Raw genomic sequence first — 24560 nt, 5'->3', positions numbered from 1 at the left:
ATCAAGATAATTGTTTTGCTCAGTCATCAGTTTAGGGAGTTCTATTGGTTCCACAAAGTTTCTAATATCAACATCAGTAGACGAAGACATGGAACTATAGAGATCAAGAAAAAAATTTTTAAAAGCATTATTAATATCAATGGCCGAGGTAAATATTTCCCCACCAGTAGATTGCACTGAGGGAATGGTAGAAAAAGACTCTCTATACTTTATGTATCTAGCCATAGCTTCCCTGCTTTGTCCCCCAACTCAATTTACCCTGAATAGCCAAAACTCCACCTTCCATTACAAAATAGTATTATATCTGTATTTCAATCGGGCCAATTCTCTGAGGCCATCAGACGACATTCGCCGCTTCAGCTCTGCCTCGGCACTTTTAATATTCCCTTCCAACTCCACAAGTTCTCGTTCTTTGGATTTTTTAGTGAATGATGCATACTGTATGATCTGACCCCTAAGAACCACCTTAAGTGCCTCCCAAGCCACGCCCACAGAGGATACTGAGGACCAGTTGGTCTCCATATAAACATAATTTCGGCCTTTAACATTTGTTGAAATTCAGGTTCCCTATCTGTCACTCACTCGACGTTGTGTCGATGTAGTGACACTAGGGGTCACACTTGGGAGCCCGAGACACCTCTGGTCTTTGATAAAAGGCCAATGAAAATTGGCGAGTGGTATTTGCATGTCACTCCCCCTGACATACGGGTAGAAAAGGAGCTGGTATGCAACCACTCATTCAGATTTTCTCTTCGGAGCCGAACGGTCATGCTCACTGAGCTGAATTTCTACTGTTCATTCACCTCTGCTGGATCTGATGGCGTATTTCATTGGCTTCTCCCTCCTCTGCACTGGTGCACTGCAGAGAACGCCCCTGTGCGCTTCAGCAGAAAAAAAGAGAGTATATTTTCTCAAAGAGCTTTTTCCTCTAAAAGAGTATATATCTCTAAAAGAGCGGCACACATGGAACGTCTTTTGAAAGACACGTCTTTTTAAAGATGCCTTTCCGACTGTGTGTTATTCCTGGTTGCGGTCCTTATCTCTCAACTTCGGATGGTCATGATAGCTGTCTTTCGTGTCTGGGCGCGACCCACACGGAGGCAGCATTTGTGGATGGTTAATTTTCTCACTGCAAGAACATGACCATGACAATGTTGCGGTCGCGGCTTGCTTTCGTAAGAACCCATGGAGGTCATCAAAGCGCCCCTGAGACGGGTGACCCAGGGACGATGAAACCCACTCACCTGGAGCTGGTAAGAAGACCATTGGGTTGCGGCCAATCTTGGACCTGTAAGTACTGAACTGGGCCTTACACAGACTCCCGTTCAAGATGCTGACGCAAAAACGCATTCTGGTGAGCGTCCGACATCAAGATTGGTTCGCAGCGGTAGACCTGAAGGATGCGTACTTCCATGTCTCGATCCTTCCTCGACACAGACCCTTCCTGCGGTTTGCATTTGAGGGTCAGGTGTATCAGTACAAAGTCCTCCCTTTCGGCCTATCCCTGTCTCCTCGCGTCTTCACGAAGGTCGCAGAGGCAGCCCTTGCCCCATTAAGGGAGGTTGGCATTTGCATTCTCAACTATCTTGACGACTGGCTAATCCTAGCTCACTCTCGGGACATGTTGTGCGCACACAGGGACTTGGTGATCTCACACCTCAGCTGACTAGGGCTTCGGGTCAACCGGGAAAAGAGCAAGTTCCTCCCGGTTCAGAGCATCTCTTTTCTCGGTTTGGAGCTGGACTCAGTGTCTTTGACAACGTGCCTTACGAACAAGCGCGCCCAGTTGGTGCTGGCCTGTTTGAAGGCGTTCAAACAGAAAACAGCGGTTCCACTGAAACCTTTTCAGAGACTCCTGGGGCATATGGCATCCTCAGCGGTAGCCACCCCGCTCGGGTTGATGCATATGAGACCACTTCAGCACTGGCTTCAGACTCGAGTCCCAAGATGGACATGGCGCCACGGGACACATCGCGTGGTCATCACGCCGGTCTGTCACCGTCTTTTCAGCCCTTGGACTGACCTCTCATTCCTACGGGCAGGTGTTCCCCTAGAACTGGTCTCCAGGCACATCGTGGTCACGACGGACACCTCCAAAACGGGCTGGGGCACTGTTTGCAACGGTTTGCCTGTGGACGGGCCTGCGACTGCATTGGCACATCAACTGCCTCGAGTTGTTGGCAACTCTGCTCGCCTTGTGGAGGTTTCGGCCGTTGATCCAGGGCAAGCAAGTGTTAGTTCGGACAGACAACACGGCAATGGTAGCATATGTCAACCACCAAGGTGGTCTGCGCTCTCGCTGTATGTCACAACTTGCCCGCCGTCTCCTCCTCTGGAGTCAGCAGCACTTCAAGTCGCTGTGAGCCACTCACATCCCGGGCAACCTCAACACTACAGCGGACATGCTGTCATGGCAGGTTACACTCAGGGGAGAGTAGAGACTCCACCCTCAGGTGGTCCAGCTGATTTGGAGTCGATTCGGATGGGCACAGGTGGACCTGTTCGCCTCCCAAAAATCCTCCCATTGCCCGCTCTGGTACGCCCTGACCGAGGCCCCCCTCGGCATAGACATAGAGGTTGGAAGGGAGGCTGTCCCCTACCACCTTGAAGGTGTATGTTGCCGCCATAGCAGCACACCACGACTCAGTCGACGGTAAGTCCTTAGGGAAGCACGACCTGATCATCAGGTTCCTAAGAGGTGCCAGGAGGCTGAATCCCTCCAGACTGCACCTCGTTCCCTCATGGGACCTCTCTGTAGTTCTTCAGGGTCTACAGAGAACCCCCTTTGAGCCTTTGTAGTCAGCTGGGCTTAAGGCACTCTCCTTGAAGACTGCCCTCCTGACTGTGGTCACTTCCGTCAAGAGGGTAGGAGACCTGCAAGCATTCTCTGTCAGCGAAACGTGCCTGGAGTTCGGTCCGGGCTTCCTCACGTGATCCTGAGACCCCGACCGGGCTATGTACCCAAGGTTCCCACGACCCCTTTTAGGGACCAGGTGGTGAACCTGCAAGCGCTGCCCCAGGAGGAGGCAGACCAAGCCCTGTCGTTGCTGTGTCCGGTGTGTGCTTTACGCATCTATTTGGATCGCACGCAGAGCTTTAGGATCTCTGAGCAGCTCTTTGTCTGCACACAGCGGAAAGGAAGCGCTGTCTCCAAGCAGAGGATCGCCCACTGGCTCATTGACATCATAACTATGGCATATCATGCCCAGGACATGCCGCCCCCGGTGCCGCCACACACCACCAGTTCACGTAACACAGTTCAGCCAGTTGTGGCGTTTCGTATAGGGACCCCTAGTGTCACTACATCGACACAACGTCAAGTGAGTGACAGATAGGGAACGTCCTGGTTACTTGTGTAACCTCCGTTCCCTGATGGAGGGAACGAGACGTTGTGTCCCTCCTGCCACAATGCTGAACTACACGCTGAAATGGCCGGACCTTGTCTCTGCTCCTCAGCATAAAACCTGAATGAGTGGTTGCATTCCAGCTCCTTTTATATCCGTATGTCCGGGGGAGTGGCATGCAAATACCACTCGCCAATTTTCATTGGCCTTTTATCAAAGACCAGAGATGTCTCGGGCTCCCAAGAGTGACCCCTAGTGTCACTTCATCGACACAACGTCTCATTCCCTCCATCAGGGAACAGAGGTTACACAAGTAACCATAAAGATTTTGCAAAAGGGATACATTAAAGCGCCAACTATATGATTTATTTTTCTCTGTATTTGGCAACACCTCTAAACTCACCAGGGCATGATCTGAGATTAAGATGTTTCCAATTGAGCAATCAACAACAGATGAAATGAGAGACTTTTAGGTGTGTAAATATTAGCCAAAATCAACCTTTGCCCCTGAATTTCTGCTAAAACAATAATGACTCTTCCTAATTTATCTTTAATCTGTTTGAGACATTTGAATTGCAGATGCTTACTTATCAATGTAATAACTCCCCTGCTCTTATTTGAGCCAGCACTAAAGAAAACATGTCCACCCCATATCTTCCCAAATATTTCAGCTTCCTGCAGGGAAAGATGCGTTTCTTGAAGAAACACTATATCGTATTTCTTATGTTTAAGAAAAGAAATAACCTTCCTTCTTTTTATGGGGTGCCCCAGCCCATTCACATTCCAAGTGGAGAGAGATAATCCACTCATATTAACGTTTGACATTTGACATATTAGAAAAAATAGATTGTGTCAAAAACAATATTATAAAACCACATTCCAACATTAGTGTAACAATCAAACCCCAAACTTCCCCCCAAACCAAACAAACAGAAAAAAGAAAACGGGCGCATTAACCCCGCGCACGACAGCGCCAACCGCCGTCCATCCCTCTAAACTCAAACAGTCCATGTACACCTACGAGAGTCCCCCCGACAACTTTGCTGTCGGATTGCTCAAGTCCAGTGTTTCTATACAAATTTTGTGAAACAGAATTACACAGCCGATAAGTGGTTTAAACCCCAAAAACGTGTAGATTCGTCCACATAACTGTCCCGAAGGTGTGTTTCTCCACAGAAGCTCCAAGCTCCAGCCGCTAGTAGAACCAGCACAAAAAAATAAAAATAAAAAATCAATACAAATACAAAAATAATAATAAATAATTATAATAAAATAAATAAATAAATAAATAAATACAAATAAAAAGTTCAGCTCTTTGGTTAGTCAAACTAATGTACAGTTTACATTTGACCGATACATGAGTGGCCCATTCGACCGATACATGAGTGCAACAAAAGACCCAATCACTCCAATGTGCTGCAAGAGATATTCTAGAAAGCACACTCCAGGCCACAGGAAGCATAAGCACCAAAAACTAATCATGTTACTGTTTAGTTTGTAGTTGGAAGTCGGAAGTTTATTGACTGCATTGTATTGATTATTAATTGATATTACTGCATAAATAAACTTTGTTATACTTTAAAGAGAAGTGTTTTGGTATTGTTCTGCATGCACCTGTGCCAAGGGCTGGCAGGGGATGTCAGTGCTCAGATTCAAGCCTTCACTGTTCCCTTTTTGAATGTTGATGTGCTCCGGACGTCGACTCTCCTAAGAGAACAATCCTATATTGAGACTGCTATACTGTCTGATTATTAGTCCCTGATTCCAGGGCTGAAGCTCCGCAGAGGTCAGACAACCCAGCACTGCAAGATGTAGTTGCCGCTGTCCTCCATCTCTCCATAGAGGAGAGAGATAACCTCAACGGCTACAATGTTAGTCATTGTGATGAAGCATTGCATGAACTAGTTGATTATGTCAACATCCCGGTCGGGAAGCCAGAGCACAGAACCCAACTGCAAACCGCAAAGCAACAGGCCCAGTTCGCCCAGCTGCAGAACAGCTACCAAATGGTACAGAGGGAAAATCTCAGCCTGTGCCAAGAAGTTAGGTGCACCCAAGCTGAGAGAATCCGGGCACAGGAAGATAATGAAAGGAGGTAAATGAAACCCTGCACAGGCAGCTCAAAGCTGCCCAGCTAAGAGCAGAGTAAGAGTAGAGATCAGGTAAGTCCAGCTGCTGACCTGGCCACCCAGGATATGCAAAGCACCACATCTGACAGCAAAGAGGGCCCCCTCTTTAGCACAACCAGTAGAAATGTGCCCCTTGGAAACTCAGGGACACACACTAGGAGTTGAGCTTCCCGTAGTGGTACAGTCTCTGATTTTGTTCTCCTAGACACCTTTCAAGCTCCTCCAGTGGCCCGCTGGTTGGATGCAGGTGCCCCTCCTTCCGGTTGCCCCCCTCAGTCCATTTTCAGTCATGCCACCTTGCGTTTCGACCAGACTGATTCCACACCATGAAATTACTTCCAAGCCCAGAGTAGTGTAAGCGGCTCGAGGGCCCCGTTAGCCAGGAAGCTGTACGCAACACGGGGCCCACCCCCATGCGTCGAGAGGTCTCCATCCCACCACAAAGGGGAAGAAGTCGTCCTCATCGCTATAGCGATCTGAGTGTTTCAGATGACTCGGACGACCCATGGTCATACTGACACCAAGGCTTGCACACTCAACAACTCGAGTCCCTCGCAAAGAACATAAAGCACTTTGACCCAAGTAGTTGAGATTCAAACATCGATAATTATCTCAGAGAAATTGAGCACTGCCTTGTTGACTTACCTCATGCTCATATGGAAGACCACAGTGAGGAGTGTCCATGCGTTCATTGAAACGTTACAGACTGGTACCAGAGACCACTACTCAGCTCTGTGTTAAGCCCAACACGAGGAGTATTTGCCGTATACCGACAAGGCCTCCACTAACCCTAGGTGATTTCGCCATTGCGCAGAAAAGTCATGAGCCTCCTCGTGAGTATTACAGATGCCTGAGAACCGCGTACTGACGGACTTTCAAGTCTCTCTTCCTTCACAACCCGACCGGCAAGCGGTGTCTCACCATTGACTATCACCCTCTGAAAAAGCAGGTACCACATTTCCACTGGCCCATGATCCATTAGGACCAAGAACTGGCCAAGGTCAAAGGGGCCCGCTTCTTCTCTACAGTGGACGTGGCCAATGGCTTCCGGACAATGAGAGTCAACCCAGCTGACCAGTACAAGCTGGCTTTCTCTTTTGGTAACTACCAGTACACCTGGACCGTTGTCCATTCGGATATTCGAACACCCCAGCCGAGTTCAATATCTTCCTCCATAAGGCCATTAGTGATGCCACTGCCTGCGGTAACCTCATCTACGTGGATGACATCCTCATGAGGCACCAGACCTTTGAGGAACACTTGACCGAGATCTGACATGTACTTAACCAACTCTCCACCACTGGAGCCAATCTTGCACTAGCCAAGGGACAGTGGTGCCACACCAAGGTTGAGTATGTGGGTCTAACAGCGAGAGCAGATGGCATCGAACCCCAAGCTGGGAGAGTTCGAGCCATCCGCGACATCAAAGCTCTGACAGGTTTGTCAGAACTCAGAAGCCTCCTAGGTGTATGCAACTACTCTTGACAGTTCATCGAGGACTATGCAGAGATAGCCAGACAAGGATAAAGAGTTCCACCTTGAGGCAAGCTTCTCATCCATCTGTCTCAGTGCCGCCCTGACACAGAAACAAGACACAGACAAACGTGTCATCGCCTACACGAGCCGACCTCTTAGTGTTGTTGAGATGAAGTTCTCTGACTGCGAGAAGGCCCTCCTGGCCACCGTATGGTTTGTGGAACACTTCTGTAGCTCCTTTGGGTCAGAAGACAGTCATTGAGACTTGTCACCAACCTGTCACCTTCCTGAACAGCCAACGGCTGAGGGAGGGGCGGGTATCCAACAGCCACATTGCTACTTGGATGATGGCACTGCAAGGCTACAAAATATGGTCAAATATGCCCAGAACCATAAAATGGCCATGGGCCAGGGCCTGGCTGAATGACAACACTGTGACTGCGAAGGGCAACTGAGCCCAGAATCCTTACTTGTCACCACTCCGCTGCTCCCATCAAATCATCATTACTATGATGAGAATGCCTGTGCAGACCTCCCAAGGGTCTACATGGATGGTTGTTCATTCCGCCATGAAAGTCAGACTCGGACAGGAGCCGGTATTGTTTAGTTCAAACGCAACCACCCGCAAGACCTGGCCATCCAAACCATCTGGCAGAGGGTAGCAAACCCTGCAACACAAGGAGCCTCTCAAACCCCACCGTGTGTGTCAGAGGAACTACATGCTCTCCTTCACGACCAGCTGTGTCTTAAACTGGAAAAAGGTTTGTTGGTTTATACACAGACTGACCTGGGACCAGCTCGCTGGGTTGTCCCAACCGATCATAGGGGGGTGATGCTAGCCCCCGCTCTCGACACGCCTGTTGGAGGCCACCGGGGTTACAAGACTACCCTCAAGACCCTCCAGCAAGTCATTTATTGGCCATCGTTGGCCCGTGATACCCATTCCTATTTCAAAGGATGCCTGGTCTGTAGCCAGTTCCAGATGTCCAGACCGCTGGATCGGGCCCCACTCCAGAAACGAGGGATCACCTCCAAGTGGATTGGATTGGACCAGTCCCCAAGTCCTCATGAGGTAACAAACTGCGATTTCACCAAGTGGCACAATAACTGCAGTCCTGCTGCTGAACCATGTGTTCAGCCACTGGGGGCTACCCCTCTCTGTTGATTCGGATCAAGGCACCCATATCACCTCAAGCGTCATGACTACCATGTATGAAATCATGGGCATGGAAGTGAACTTCCACATCCCGTATCATCCCCAGTCATCTGGACAGGTCGAACGTGCCAACCGCACCATTATCAACATGCTTAAAAAGTATTTTAACACCAATGACAGAGATTGGGATGTGAAACTCCCCCTGGTGCTGATGGCCATTAGGTCTACTCCGCACCACTCCACAGGAGTCACACCGTATGAAGTGATGACTGGAAGAGAAATTACCCTTCTGCTACACCTTCTGTACCGCCCCAAAGACATCAGTGTTGCAACCGCCTATGCGGCGCACCAATACGTGACGGACCTGTGTGACCATCTTTGGGCCACATTCATGTGGGCCCAGAAGAACTTGGAAGCCAGCGTCAAGGGATCCAAAGCCTACTATGACAGGAAAGTGTCTCACCGTGAGTACCAATTAGATGACAAGGTACTCTATTTCAGGTTCCTCAAACCAGCAGGAATCTCTAAAAAGTTCCTACAAAGTTGGTCAGGCCCCTTCAAGATAGTGGAAAAGCTCTCACCAGTAGCCTACCGCATCAGGGTCTCATAACCAAGCCAAACACTGGCATAAAAATGGGTCCATTCGAATCAGATTAAGCTCTTCAAGCCATCTTCACTCCAAAGGGGAGAAGATGCACCACAGTAGCACCATAAGGATAGCTGCATGCCTCAACCCATCCTGTCGGCATGCACTAACTCCTAGCACCACTCTACTTTCATACAGTAATCAAACCAAAACAATTTCTCAGGGCCTGCTTGCTGTGGCATCAGCAATCAGGCCACTGTTCTCCACTGGCCTTTCAACTGCCAACTCTGTCGGCATCAGTGTGCTTCAAAGGCACATGGGTGAACTCGATAAGGAAATACCAGGTATCCAACAGAGACTCCTCCTCCAACAAGAACAATTACAGAGCCAGGGTACTATAGTCACTGTAAATTTGCACTCTGCTCTTTTTAATAACACTTTGCATGCTTTAGGGACTTTGTCAGATGTTATCAGAGAAGACATAACTTATGTGCATATCATTAATGCAAGACATCATCAGGGAAATTAGCTCCTCAGTCAACAGTCTGAGTGGTGGAAGGATTCCAGCTTACCTGGTCTCCTTAGACCTTGACGAAAAAATCCTTAGATCTGCTACTTCCTCCATTGTGCAACCTTCACAGAAACACCTGGCATATAGTCTTGGCAGTGCAATTCCAATCTATGTAAATCCCAAATCCAATGTAAATGAGGACCCCTCGCTCTACTTTATCCCTAAGGTAGAGCATGTGTACCAAGACAAAGGACATTCATTGGGTTTGTCCAAGCAACCCCTTTGTTAGAGAGGTGACTAACTACCAATGCGGCCTAAGAGCCGAATACAGCCACTAAACAAAAGCTACCAAACCAGACAGTGTTCTTAATGGTTCTCCAAGGAGCCACCGTGCACATTGACGATATTGTCCTCCATCTCAGCATCAACAAACATGATGCGGAAGTTGAGATCATGGATGCATTTAGAGGTCACAACCTCACCATTGATGACACCCTTCAACAGCAGCATCAGGCTGAAGGGACGAAATTAGTAAAGTTCAGTCTCAAACTGACTGGCTTGAACACTATATTTCTTAGTCACATAAGCAGATCGTCATCTTACCATGAACATCCTATCAGTCTGTTTGCCCTCTGGCTCCTCATTAGTGGTTGGATCATCACGGCAATTATTGCACATGCCATGTACAGGTACATTCAAAACACCAGTCTGAGCCCATCCCACAGGTTAACCCCAATCATTTCCAAGGATAAGACTTTTATTTAAGATTAACATTTTTATTGATTCATAGAGATGACAAAGATAAACAAAACATATATGCAATGAATCAAAATTTAACTCCCACTACTACACCTCCCCCTCCCCAATCAACAACCCCACCCTGACCCCCAACGAACATCCCTGTAGTCTCACATAAGTAGACACACACAGAAAAATAAATGCATATATATATATATATATATATATATATATATATGCAGTTGTGCTCAAAAGTTTGCATACCCTTGGAGAATTGGTAATATATATACCGTTTTTAAAGAAAACAGCAGGCAAAACACATTTGTTTTATTTCTTATGGGATTCATATTCAATTGTAGGTTATAACAGAATGGCACAATCATAAAACAAAACATGGCAACAAAGAAAAAAATGAAATGACCCCTGTTCAAAAGTCTTCATACCCTTAGTTCTTAATACTGTGTATTGCCCCCTTTAGCATCAATGACAGCATGCAGTCTTTTGTAATAGTTGTCTATGAGGCCCCAAATTCTTGCAGGTGGTATAGCTGCCCACTCGTCTTGGCAAAATTCCTCCAGGTCATGCAAAGTCTTTGGTCATCTTGCATGAACCGCACGTATGAGATCTCCCCAGAGTGGCTCGATGATATTAAGGTCAGGAGACTGTGATGGCCACTCCAGAACCTTCACCTTTTTCTGCTGTAACCACTGGAGGGTCAACTTGGCCTTGTGCTTAGGGTCATTGTCATGCTGGAAGTCCAAGAGCATCCCATGCTCAGCTTTCGTGCAGAAGACTGCAAATTGTCTGCCAGTATTTTCTGATAACATGCTGCATTCATCTTGCCATCAAATTCCACAAGATTCCCCGTGCCTTTAGAGCTCACACACCCCCAAAACATCAGTGAGCCACCACCATGCTTCACAGTGGAGATGGTATTCTTTTCACTATAGGCCTTGTTGACCCCTCTCCAGACATAGCGCTTATGGTTGTGACCATAAAGCTCTATTTTAGTCTCGTCACTCCAAATTACAGTGTGCCAGAAGCTGTGAGGTGTGTCAAGGTGTTGTCATTTGTGGCATTGGCACAGTAAAGGCTTCTTTCTGGCAACTCGACCATGCAGCTCATTTTTGTTCAAGTATCGCCGTATAGTGCTCCTTATAACAACCACACCGTCTTTTTCCAGAGCAGCCTGTATTTCTCCTGAGGTTACCTGTGGGGTCTTCTTTGTATCCCAAACAATTCTTCTGGTAGTTGTGGCTGAAATCTTTCTTGGTCTACCTGATCTTGTCTTGGTATCAAGAGATCCCCGAATTTTTCACTTCTTAATAAGTGATTGAACAGTACTGACTGGCATTTTCAAGGCTTTGGATATCTTTTTATATCCTTTTCCATCTTTATAAAGTTCCATTACCTTGTTACACAGGTCTTTTGAGAGTTCTTTTCTGCTCCCCATGGCTCAGTATCTAGCCTGCTCAGTGCATCCACATGAGAGCTAGCAAACTCATTGACTATTTATACACAGACACTAATTGCAATTTAAAAAGCCACAGGTGTGGGAAATTAACCTTTAATTGCCATTTAAACCTGTGTGTGTCACCTTGTGTGTCTGTAACAAGGCCAAACATTCAAGGGTATGTAAACTTTTGATCAGGGCCATTTGGGTGATTTCTATTATCATTATGATTTAAAAAAAGAGCCAAACAACTATGTGATGATAAATGGCTTCATATGATCATTATCCTTAAATAAAATACTTTTTGCATGATCAGTCATATTTTCAAAATCAATGCCAAAATTTCACAATTTCTGCCAGGGTATGCAAACTTTTGAGCACAACTGTGTGTGTATGTATATATATATATATATATATATATATATATATATATATATATATATATATAATCATACACATCTAAAACTACGCCTCTCTCTCCACAGTCCCTCCCTGAGAGTCCCCCAAAAACATAAAATAACTGCCCCATTTCCCATAAAATGAATCCCAGATCCCCAGACTTCTACACGACACCTCCTCGAAAGCTGCCACACTCCCCATCTCCTCGCACCACTCCCGAATTGAGGGCGCTCCAGCCAAATTCCATCCCCTTAAAACAGTCAGCCTGCCTGTCATAATGCAGGTCAGGACCCAATTTTTTATGTATTTATCTCCTATAACGATGACCGCCCCATCGCCCAAAACACAGAGTCTGAGGCAACACGAAACCCAAGTGCCCAACACGTCACACATAAAACTCTGAACCTTCAACCAAAATTCCTGGATCTCTGCACACCACCAAAAAACATGGGCTGTGTCTCCATCCTCCGATTGGCATCGCCAGCAGGTGGGTGTGTCTTTAAGACCAAGCCTATTCAATCTAGAGGGGGACCGATAGAATCTATATAAAATCTTGAATTGCATAAGGCACACCCTTGCATCTCTAGATACAGACTTGACATTTTTTAGAATCCTAGCCCACACTTCCTCCTCCAATAGTAAGTTAAAATCTTTCTCCCATAATCTCTTTATAGAAGTTAAAGCTCTGTCCCCCAGACTCTGAATTAGCAGGGAGTAATACACTGATGCCTCATGACCTTTTCCAAAAGCAGTAATAACCACTCCCACAGTGTCTGCCGCTTTAGGGGGGTGTATGCTACTCCCAAAAATAGTACAAAGCAGGTGGCGCTGCTGTAAATACCTAAAAAACTGAGATCTGGGAATTCCAAAATGTTGAACCAAATTTTCAAAGGATCTCAACACTCCACTCTCATATAGGTCACCGAGAGTAGTAACCCCCCTCACAATCCACTCTGACCAGCAGAAAGGGGACTTATTAATACATAATTTTAGGTTCAGCCATATGCTCGAGGCAACATTTAAATAAATGCAAGATAATGGGGTATAACTTAAATTCTCCAGTTATTTTGATAGAAAGGCTTTGCAATGGTGAAATAGGGGCAAGAACTTCCTGTTCAATACAAAACCAGTGAGGGGCTCTCTCAGGAGGAAGCGAGCAATAAGCCAAATGTCTGAGACCGAATGCATAATAATAAAACAAAATCTTGGGTAGGCCTAGCCCACCTTTGTCAATCAGCCTATGAAACTTATTGAAAAGGACTTCGCTGTGCTATCAAATTGCTTGAAATAAGAGAGGGGGACATCTACATGAAGAGATTGTAGCAGGTAGTTGAATTTTGTAATACAATTCATTTTAATAACATTAACCTTCCCAATCATAGATAAATGTCATGAAACCCACCTGCCCACATCACTCGAAAACCTTTTTATTAAGGGGTTAAAATTAACTCTAACTAAATCACACAAATTTGCTGGGAATCAAATGCCCAAATACTTAATTTCCTGTTTGGGCCACTGGAAGACACCCGGCTGAAAAGCCAATGCTGGGCAGTACGCTGTCAGAGCCAAGGCTTCGGATTTAGACCAGTTGACTCTGTATCCTGTGAACTTAGAAAAGGAATTAATAATTCTGTGGAGGCAAAGCATAGATCTAGTGGGGTTGGAGATTAATAATAAATTATAATCTGCATAAAGCAAAAGCTTATGCGCCATACCTCCCACCAGCACCCCTGTAAAATCACCTTCCTTTCTTATCGCAGATGCTAATGGTTCCAGGGCAAGACAGAACAATAATGGGGAAAGACGGCAACCCTGCCTGGTGCCCCTATCCAGAGTGAAATAATCTGAAATTAATCCATTTGTTTGTACCACCACTACCGGGTGTCTATAAAGCAATTTAACCCATCCAATTAAAGTATTCCCAAACCTGTATATTTCCAAAATCTTAAAAAGATAATACCATTCTACCATATGAAATGCATTTTCGGCATCAAGTGTGATAGCAGAGATAGGAGTCTGATCTTTCGCCACTGACCACCTAATATTGATGAAACACCTAATATTATCAGAAGAGCTGCGGCCCCGAATAAACACCACCTGATCTATATGCATAAGAGATGTCATAACTTTACTTAATCAGTTAGAAAAAATTTTGTACAATATTTTTACGTCTAGCTGGATCAGGGAAATTGGACGATAACTCTTACACTCACTTGGATCTTTGTCCTTTTTAAGAATCAGACTGATCCAGGCTCGTGTCATGATTGGTGGAAGCTTTCCATTCTTTTATGATTCTGTATAAACTTCTAACAAAGGTGGAGCCAGTTCTGTAGCATAAGATCTAAAAAATCCAGTGGCAAAGCTGTCTGGCCCCTTAATTACCTCACCAAGCTCCTCCAAGGTTATCTCAGAATCAAGAGAATTTTTTTGCTCAGTCGTCAGTTTAGGGAGTTCTAATGGTTCCACAAAGTTTCTAATATCTTCATCAGTAGATGAAGACATGGAGCTATAGAGATCAAGATAGAATTCTTTAAAAGCATTATTAATATTAATGGCTGAGGTAAATATTTCACCACCAGCAGATTTCGCTGAGGGAATGGTAGAAAAAGACTCTCTCTGCTTTATATATCTAGCCAGAAATTTTCCTGCTTTGTCCCCTGACACAAAGTATGATTGTCTTGCCCTGAATAGCCAAAACTCCACCTTCCATGCAAAATAGTTTTATATCTGTATTTCAATCTGGTCAATTCTCTGAGGCCATCAGACGACATTCGGCGCTTCAGCTCTGCCTCGGCACTTTTAATATTCCCTTCCAACTCCAAGAGTTCTAGTGCTTTGGATTTTTGATGAATGAGGCATACTTTATGATCCAGCCACTAAGAACCACCTCAAGTGCCTCCCAAGCCATGTCCACAGAGGATACTGAGGTCTAGTTGGTCTCCATATAGACATTGATTTCAGCCGTTAACATTTGTTGGAATTCAGGATTTTGCAAAAGGGATACATTAAAGCGCCAACTATATCAATTCCTTTTCTCCAAATGTGGCAACACCTCTAAACTCACCAGGGCATGATCTGAGACTAAAATGTTTGAACAATCAACAACAGATGAAATGAGGGACTTAAATAAAAACATTTTTTTTTAAAAAACTATTCTAGAATAAATCTTATGGACTGATGAACAAATGTGTAGTCCCTACAGATGGGTTCAAAAGTCTCCAAATATCTGTAAGACCAAGATTTTTACACATCCTGTGAAGCATCAGTGTTGCTGTAGGGGCTTACACACCTTTGCTTCACTATGATCAAGGACTGAGTCCATCAAAAGATTAAAGTCTCCTCCCAGTGTTATATCATGAGGGGTGCCAGCGGCTTGCAACATCTTTTTAAGATCTATAAAAAAGCCCTGATCATCAGCGTTAGGTGTGTAAATATTAGCCAAAATCAAACTTTGCCCCTGAATTTCTGCTAAAACAATAATGACTCTTCCTAATTTATCTTTAATCTGTTTGAGACATTTGAATTGTGGATGCTTACTTATCAATGTAATGACACCCTGCTCTTACTTGAACCAGCATTAAATAAAACATGTCCACCCCATATCTTACATTTAAGAAAAAAAAAATAACCTTCCTTCTTTTTATGGGGTGCCCCAACCCATTCACATTTCACGTGGAGTGAGACAATCCACTCATATTAACATCTGACATTTTGACATATTAGAAAAAATAGATTGTGTGTCAAAAACTAAATTATAAAGACCACATTCCAACAGTAGAGCAACAAACAAACTCCGAACATCCCCCAGAACAAAACAAAAAAAAGAAAAACGTGTGCATTATCCCCGCACATGACAGCGCCAACTAGTGTCCATCCCTCTAAACTCAAACAGTCCATGTACGCCTACGAGAGCCCCCGCGACAAATTTGCCATCGGATTGCTCAAGGCCGGTGCTCCTGTACAAATTTTGTGAGACAGAATTACACAGCAGAAAATAATCTATAAAACAAACTCCAGCCAATAGGAGGCATAAGCACAAAGAACATGCAGATTCATCCACAAACTGTCCCGAAGGAGTGTTATTCTACAAAACTCCAGCCGCTAGGTGGAACCAGCACAAAAAGAAGCAAAAAAGGTGCTCAGTTTCCTCAGACAGTCAAGTGAATGTTCAGCGAGTCAGGCCCACTCGGCTGCAACGTGAATATCACACAATTACTTACTCCATTGACTTTATGAAGGACATTGCTTGCTGTGGGCATGTAAATATTTTGCAGCCATCCTTAGTATCTATTCTCAATTTGGCCGGGAACATCAGTGGAAAACGGACCTTCCATTGATTTAAGAGTTTTTTGCATTCCTTGAATCGATCAAGTTTCTCTCTTGTCGAATTCGCAAAGTCTGGGAACAAGAAAATGCTGTGGTTTTTCCAAGAAAGCCTTCCTTTACGCCTCACGTAACACGAGATCCTTATCGTATGATCTCAGAAATTTGGCCAAAATTGATTGGGGCCTGTCTCCCTCCGCTGATCTCCGAGCCAGAAATCAGAGCTTGCTCGATTTCCAGCTTATGGCCTGTTATGTCGAGCAGATTCGGGAAGAGCCCATCTAGGAATTTCACCATATCTTGTCCTTCTTCGTCCTCAGGAATTCTAACAATTTGGACGTTGTTTCATCGGTTACGATCCTCCAAGTCTTCCAACTTTTCCCAGACGTGCTCCAAGTCTGTCTTGGTCGCTAGCGCATTAACAGCTAACTTCCTCTCCGATGACTCCTGATAATTGATCTGTTTCTCAACATCCATCACTCTTGTAACCATCTCAGTGAATTTTGTCTCCATGACAGTGATCGACATATTACAGCAAGAACCACCTTCGTCAGCAATGCTGACACGTTCAACAATTGACGCCAAATTTCCTACTCTTCACCGTCCAAATTGACCTGCTGCTCAGGGGCTTCAGCTTGAGCATGTAAGTGTCTTTTAATATCTCCAGAGCCCACGGATTTTGAATTCTGTGACATATTGTCTTCCTAGGACATTTAAGAATCAGAGTGTATCGAATCTCACCGGTTTATGACACAAAAAGTATTAAAACTAGCATAGTGCGCAGAGCTCGGCATTCACACGTCCGAACCTCACATGGCACCACGCGACTCCCTCAAGGATAAGCCTTTTAATCTCTAACCCTCATTTCCTTTCCACTAACCCCGTTTTGGTCCTAGTATCCATTGTCAGGTTCTACCATGATTTTGTGTTATGACCAAAGAACAGCAAAGGATTGTGTTACGGTTAATGCTGTGCCTACCTATAACTTGGAATGTTTGACTTTATGTGTGATGCATGTAGTTTTAGACTTAGCTAGAAGTCCTATGTCCAGATGTGCCTCAGTCTATGCCCAGACGATAAAGCCTCTGTGAACTCTATGAACTGTATGGACTGTGCAACCATTTTCTTTTCTATCAGGAAGACACGGACGGTGTAACCCACATTTTACTGTGAACCTACAGGAACTGTTCGGCCCTTCAGTTGCTCTAAAGATGCTGGACAACAACCAACTCTTCAGACCAAAGGGGGGAATGTTGGGCCTCATGTGCTCAGGTAGGAGACAAAGGCAGACCTACACACAATCATAAAGCCTGACTGAGGCCTGTAGGAATACTCAAAGCCTGATAACACAAAAACAGTGCCAAAATCAAACAAAGGGAGTACAAACAGACTACAGATCCCATCAAGCCTTGCACACTTTACACATAGGTGTGAAATTCTGAAGGATCGAACTCTCAACTCCTACTGGATGAAACGCACGACAGAACGCATCCCTCAACCATGATGTCATAAAACGAGAGTATAAAACCCTGGAGATTCCTCCTAAGCCTTGCTTCCAGCGACAGTATGCTCTGCATCTAGTTACAGCCCTGCTGCTCCCAGGTGTAGCCTCTTTGTCCAAGGAAGTAACGTATGTACTTTGGCTATACAATCTCCATCTCACTGGACGAGCCGAGATTCTCTGTGTTCCACCAAGCATGCTAACGGATCTGAAGGAGACTGCCGAGCAATCCGCATCTCACCCTTTTGCCTGCAGAAGTGAAGAAAGAAGATTTATTTTCCTTCTTCAACTGAGTCGACTTCGCTGATACCAGCCGAGAATCAGCTGCCATACCACCTGCCGACAGAGCGAGGAAACGGACTCCCTTCATCACCTGAGCTTCGAGGAACCGAGTCGGAGTCAAACGACGGATGATCACACATTCTACCCGCGTCCTCATGCGACTCAAGTAGGAGGTTTACGTCTGGGCAGAGATAGATTATTATAGTGTGTTATTCTTGTGTATCAAGGCTATTGCTTGTACAGTTTACAGGCCACTGAGTCTGCTCATTGCTGCTAATAATACTCAAGGTATTATTGTAATTTACTGTTACCACGAATAAGATTTGCTGTGTTGTCGTCCAACCACGTTGGGCTGTTTGTGCATTTCCACCATCACGGGTGAGACCGGCACACTGATTTTATCCATTAAAGAACCAACAACCGCGGCGGATGGATTACAAGCCATTCACCATGTCTCTGAGTGATAATACTAATGGTTGCTGTCTCTCCCACAATCGCTAAACCGGCTTCGGCTGTTCTGTCTCTCTCGTACTAACCGCACATGCACATGACCCCTCACAAACATACCCGCACAAACATTTGGTGAACAGATAACTTGGTGATAGAGGCCAGCTTTGTTCCAAAGTTATCGTACCAGTGGAGACACGCATTAAATGGGCAGATGCCATTAACCAGTCTCTCCGCCCACCTCGCGAGATGTACTCTCCATGAGAGCCACGCACGCCATTTTGTGAACCTCCTTCTATCCTTACACACACATACACACATACACCCATTCACACACATACACATGCACACCTACCCTCCTCTCATGTATTATAGGCTTATCTGTTATCATATCTAATCATGTTACTGTTTAGTTTGTAGTTGGAAGTCGGAAGTTTATCAACTGCATTGTATTGATTATTAATTGATATTACTGCATCAATAAATTTTGTTATATTTTAAAGAGAAGTGTTTTGGTATTGTTCTGCATGCACCTGTGCCAAGGGCTGGCAGGGGATGTCAGTGCTCGGATTCAAGCCTTCATTGTTCCCTTTTTGAATGTCGATGTGCTCCGGACGTCGACTTTCCTAAGAGAACAATCCTGTATTGAGACTGCTATACTGTCAGTTATTAGTCCCTGATTCCAGGGTGGTGCCCTGGTAATTAATTCTTATTAATATTCTATTGATTTTGATAATTGATAGTTATCTTTTATTTGAAGGATTAATAAGCTAATGTTGATTCTAATCAATGTCATATTGATTTTAATAATTATCTTTGATAATTGTTGATTTGAAGGATTAATAAGCTAATGTTGATTCTAGTCAGTGTTCTATTGATTTTAATAATTAATAATTATCTTTGATAATTGTTGATTTGAAGGATTAATAAGCTAATGTTGATTCTAATCAATGTTCTGTTGATTTTAATAATTAATAATTATCTTTGATAATAATTAATTATTGCTAATAACCAAACCAACTCCTGAACAAAGCCCCAACAATATCCCATTTTTGCATCAATGTGTAAAAGTAAAAAGGGTTTATTTTGATGTCCTGTTGACTTTTTTGTTGATCTGCTTGTCCAGTAATTCTCCTGTATTTTTCAGAATGACTGTGACAGCAGTCGCAGCACAGATTTCAGTTTTAAAAAGAAGATGCTTTCTGCGGCTGGTAAAGACAGAGACAGGACAGAGAGACAGAACGGTGTCTATGGGAAACGAGACAGTGGGAAAAATGGACACAGTGAAGAAGGACAAAAATTACTGACCACTTGATGGCGTTTCTGAAAGACTGAGTATTACACACTGCAGGTGCCATTATTACTGTTCAATATTGAGTTTGCTTTCACAATGTATAACTGATGGACATATTAATAAAGATTACTTCCAATTACACATTTTATTGAATATGTTTGTGATTTTACAGCCTTGGCAGGATGTGTCTTATTTATCACTTGGATTGTATTGATTGTATGTTAAAGAGAGATGCCTAATAGTGTCAGTATATCAAAGTATGGACAAGACCATCAGAAAAATACCCATCCAAAAAAGAATCATGAATAAAAGAAAAAAGAAAGAATTGGTGAGTTCCTAATGATTCAAGAAATCGTGGAAAATAAAGATATGAGGCTTGCTTGAAGACAGACATTTTATTGTGTTACTCATACACTCATACTCATCATGAACACTCATACACACATAGACAATACATTGTCACTTTCCTACTAATGATTGAAAAAACTAGAAAAGAAAAGTTGGCCTGACAAAGCCTTGTCTGTTTAAAAGTTTAAAATTGTTTAGAAAGTGTTGAGAGCCAAATGTTAATTGGAACTTATACATATTGAACACTTTATTGTGCTCTCAAGTTTAGGATTTTTCTTGAGGCGTGGGGCGTGGCCTGACGAGCCAGGGCATGGGGCATGGGACCAGGGCAGAGTCAATGGAAGGTGGGGCCCTGAGAGGCTCGAGGGGTGGAGCCGTGGAAGGTGGGGTTGAGAGAGACTTCAGGGGTGAAGCCAGGCTGAGGCGTTGCTGTGACATGGCATGGAGCAGGCTGAGGCATTGCTATGACATGGCATGGAGCAGACTTAGGCCTGGCTGTGACGTGACATGGAGCAGGCTCAGGTGTGGCTGTGACATGGCACGGAGCAGGCTGAGGATCCAGGACAAAAGATGGCACTAGCTCAGCGACCATGACGAGAAACTCTGGCTCGGCGGCCATGACGTGAAACTCTGGCTCGGCGGCCATGACGTGGGACGCTAGCTAGGCGGCCATGATGTGGGACGCTGGCTCATCGACCATGACGTGGGAATCCGGCTCGGCATCTGCCTCCCCCACAGTGAACGTAGAACCAGTGATCTACAGAGCAAGGTCGATATACTGAGTGAGGCAGAGGGAACTGTGATCGCCAGGCATCGAAGTGGAGATTTGCTCACTCAATCTAAAACGCAAAATGTCTTTGAGGGCAACCTTATTAAAGTCCACCCGGCAGGCCAGATCGCAGAAGTCCTCTACATAATGCTCCAGGGGTCGATTCCCCTGATGTAGGCGGATGAGTTGAATTGCTGGGTTCATTGTTTGGTCAAGTATTTCTGAAACGAGTGGTTGCTGGCAATGACGATGATGAAGACGATGAACTGAAGAACCCAAGTGCAATTTTATTAACTAAAGTGAGAACCAATAAACCCTAACTATAAACATGAATGAGACATAAACATGAACTTGACTTGACTTAAACTTGACATAAACTTGACTTAACATGAACACGTTATCAAACACAATACCTGACAAATGACAATGGAAAACATGAGAGCTTAAATACTTGGACATGGGAGAACATAAACCACTGAACAAACAGAACTCTAAACAAGATAATCAAACAATGAACCAATGAAAACAAGACACATGAACATGGAGGAAAAACAGGACATCACATGACTAGGGAACACATGACATGAAATAGGAACTAAACTTTTCAAAATAAAAGACATGAAAAACATGAATCAACAAAATACACATGACAATATTTCTATATTGTCTTGCTTTTATTTTAATACCTGAGTCCTGATTGCCCCTAAAGAGGACATGCAACAAAATACATTAAAGGTCACACATTTCTAATGTTTCAAACACTGAAATGACATGAAAGACACAAAAGAGAAAACATTTAAAACAAAAAGTTTGTTAAGAAGACGAGTTCAGGAATAAGACAAAGATGGAAACAGATGACACACACTCTTCTTTAGGCCTCCTAATGATAGTCTTTAATTTTTTTAAAACTCAGAAATTGTGACCTCATACTAAAAGAAAGTTGAACAGGAAAATTAATTAAATAGTTTATTTTTCACCATTACAAAAATTCTTTTCACAGGATAAATATTCTGTGAGCATTTTTAAAAGATACCTCTTTAGTTTTATTTGTTACACAGTAATGATTTAAAAATCCCCACATATTTTACCATGTCACAATAATATTGGAATCAAAATTGTGCTTCTTTATCTCATATTACACTAAAACACACAATTTTCTCGGCTTGTATAGCTAATGTGCATGCGTGTTTAAGAGTTAACTGACAGGCGATGTCTGTATCTAAAAAAATGATTGGCTTTTTTATCTGTAAGGCGGGGCTTCCTTTCTACATCCGTGCTAGAGCTTCTTGGTTGGGCATTCCACTTTCTCCCATTCATTTAAATAGAAGTGACCTGACTCTGCTAAATAGTCTCTGGTTTTTACATACAACATCACTAACCAGGGAGATAACTTGGCTATGCAACAGAGCTGAATTTCTGGGAAGTTTTTGTGAGCTCTCTGTTCATGAATGAGGTGTGCATTAGTACTTGAGTTTTCAACATGTGGGTGCCTGTCAAGGGAGGCGCGAGATATAGACACACTTAAGTGAAGCGAAAAATAATTGGAACTGCTGTGAATTATATAAGTCCATATCAAGATATTGTATGTGGTAACATCCCCTCAGTTACAGTATTGTTTAGAGAGGAAAATCCAATAACAACAGCGAGCGGGACCGCTAGAATCTGTCAGACTCTTCCTCCTGAATAAATTACATTTCCTTCATAACCACTGCAGGGTCCAGATACCAATAAATCTGTGCTGATGCGCCAAAACACCAAGGATTTCTTTATTGCAAAATCCTATCCTAAAGTATGATTTAACTATGTCCTCCACATCCATCTCTTTCATTAATGAAGCTGCAGGCTCGGCGTCCATTCTATCGTTGTGATAATGACACTCTGTTTAGCCTAATATTTCTACTTTATTCACACAATATACTATCAATCAATCAATCAATCAATTTATTTATAGAGCACAATAAAAACAATAGTAGTTGACCACTGTGCTGTACTGCTATAATAAAAGAAATATCACAAAAATACATCACATAAATACATCACCAAAATACATCAATACAGCTATGCTGTACAAACCGCAATGCAAGATAAAGAGGTACATCAAAAGCACATATATAAGTTTACATCTATGGACTCTAAGGATAATTGTAAGCCTGCGCAAAAAGAAAAGTTTTTAACTTCGATTTAAATTCTGATTCTGTCGAAATTTCTCTAAGGGATATTGGTAAACTATTCCACAGTTTAGGGCCGGCAATGGCAAAAGCACGGTCACACTTCATCTTCAGTCTAGACCTAGGAACGTCCTGGTTACTTTCATAACCTCCGCTCGCAACCACTCATTCAGGTTTTGTGCTGAGGAGCCGAGGCAAGGTCCCGGCCATTTCAGCGGGTAGTTCAGTGTTGTGACAAGAGGGACACAATGTCTCATTCCCTCCATCAGGGAACAGAGGTTACGAATGTAACCAGGACTTTCCCTATCTGTCACTCACTCGACGTTGTGTCGATGTAGTGACACTAGGGGTCCCTATACAAAACGGCACAATGACTGAACTGTGTTATGTGGACTGGCAGTGCGAGATGGGCAGACCGCTGTGTGCCTCGTAGCCAGCGCACAAGGCCGTCACGTAACCTTCCCCGACGCTCCTACGAGTGTCAAACGGTCCCCTGTACTTCGGGGATAAGTCGACTACCCAAAAAATAGGGACAGGCTAGCCCAGCCATGGCCTCTTTTCCTATTTTTTCTCCCCAAAAAGAATGGAATTTGTTTACCGACTGGGGGCCATAAGTGTCTACGTCGGGGGGTGTCACTCCCAAGGGGAAGACACTGCGGAGACCACACCCTGCCCGGGTATTTTGAGTGGAAATACATCACATGGTCTTACCGAGTCTTGTCGGTAGTATGTAATGTGGAGAAGTCCCATGGTAGGCTCTACAAACACGGTGACCGGGGGTAGAGGAACCTCTGCCCAAGGAAGATGCAGTTTACCAACAGGGAAACGATTTAGCAGAAGATATAACACATGGGGTCACCTATGGGGAACCAGCACATGTGGAGCACCTACCCCAGTACAGGGCTTAGTTAGCACATGTACTGGGCCGACAGCGAGTTTTTCCACAAACTCATCTGCCACAGGGCTAAGGAGGAAAGTCATTCAGGGATCACAACTTTGTGAACATGACTGAGAGTCAAAGTGCATGTCTTCACCTCAGGGGAGGGGAAAGATGCTCTCCATTAATGCCACTCTTTTAGAAGGGAAAATATACTCTTTCAGTAGGAAGACTATACTCTTTTAGCTGCTGAAGCGCCCAGGGGTGTTCTCTGCACTTCACCAGTGCAAGAAGGGGAGAAGCTGCTGTAATGCGCCATAAATCCAACAGCTTTTCGAGGTGAATGGATCGGCAGAGTAATTCAGCTTGCTGAACACAACCGCTCGGCTCCGAAGAGAAAATCTGAATGAGTGGTTGCGAGCCAGCTCCTTTTATACCTGTATGTCCGGGGGAGTGGCATGCAAATTCCGCTCGCCAATTCCCATTGGCCTTTTTTCAAAGATCAGAGGTGTTTGGGGCTCCCAAGGGCGACCCCTAGTGTCACTACATCGTCACAATGTCGAGTGAGTGACAGATAGGGAACCATCAATAATCTCTGATCAGATGACCATAGATGTCCAACAGAAGTATTTGCACTCAGAAGGTCAGAGAAATAATTTGGTGCCAGGCATTCAAGGCTTTAAAAACATAAAGCAGGATTTTAAAATCAATTCTGTATTAGACTGGCAACCAGTGAAAAGAGAATAAGACAGGGGTAAT

General features: G+C 44.2%; 1 protein-coding gene across 5 annotated transcripts in view; it reads left to right on the top strand.

Moving 5' to 3' along the window:
- The window catches only part of LOC127423031 (sterile alpha motif domain-containing protein 14-like), an 81290-nt gene extending 61510 nt beyond the window's left edge, over nt 1-19780 (top strand). For all 5 annotated transcript variants that reach the window (XM_051667011.1, XM_051667013.1, XM_051667009.1 and 2 more), the window contains one exon: nt 19493-19780. In XM_051667011.1, the coding sequence (XP_051522971.1) occupies nt 19493-19660 (168 nt within the window). In that variant the 3' untranslated portion in view covers nt 19661-19780. The remainder of the gene's footprint in view (nt 1-19492) is intronic.
- The last annotated feature ends 4780 nt before the right edge of the window (nt 19781-24560 follow it).

The sequence above is a fragment of the Myxocyprinus asiaticus genome, chromosome 32, assembly GCF_019703515.2.
Source record: "Myxocyprinus asiaticus isolate MX2 ecotype Aquarium Trade chromosome 32, UBuf_Myxa_2, whole genome shotgun sequence".
In the NCBI taxonomy this organism is placed as follows: domain Eukaryota; kingdom Metazoa; phylum Chordata; class Actinopteri; order Cypriniformes; family Catostomidae; genus Myxocyprinus; species Myxocyprinus asiaticus.
This window is presented reverse-complemented; position numbering and strand designations above follow the sequence as displayed.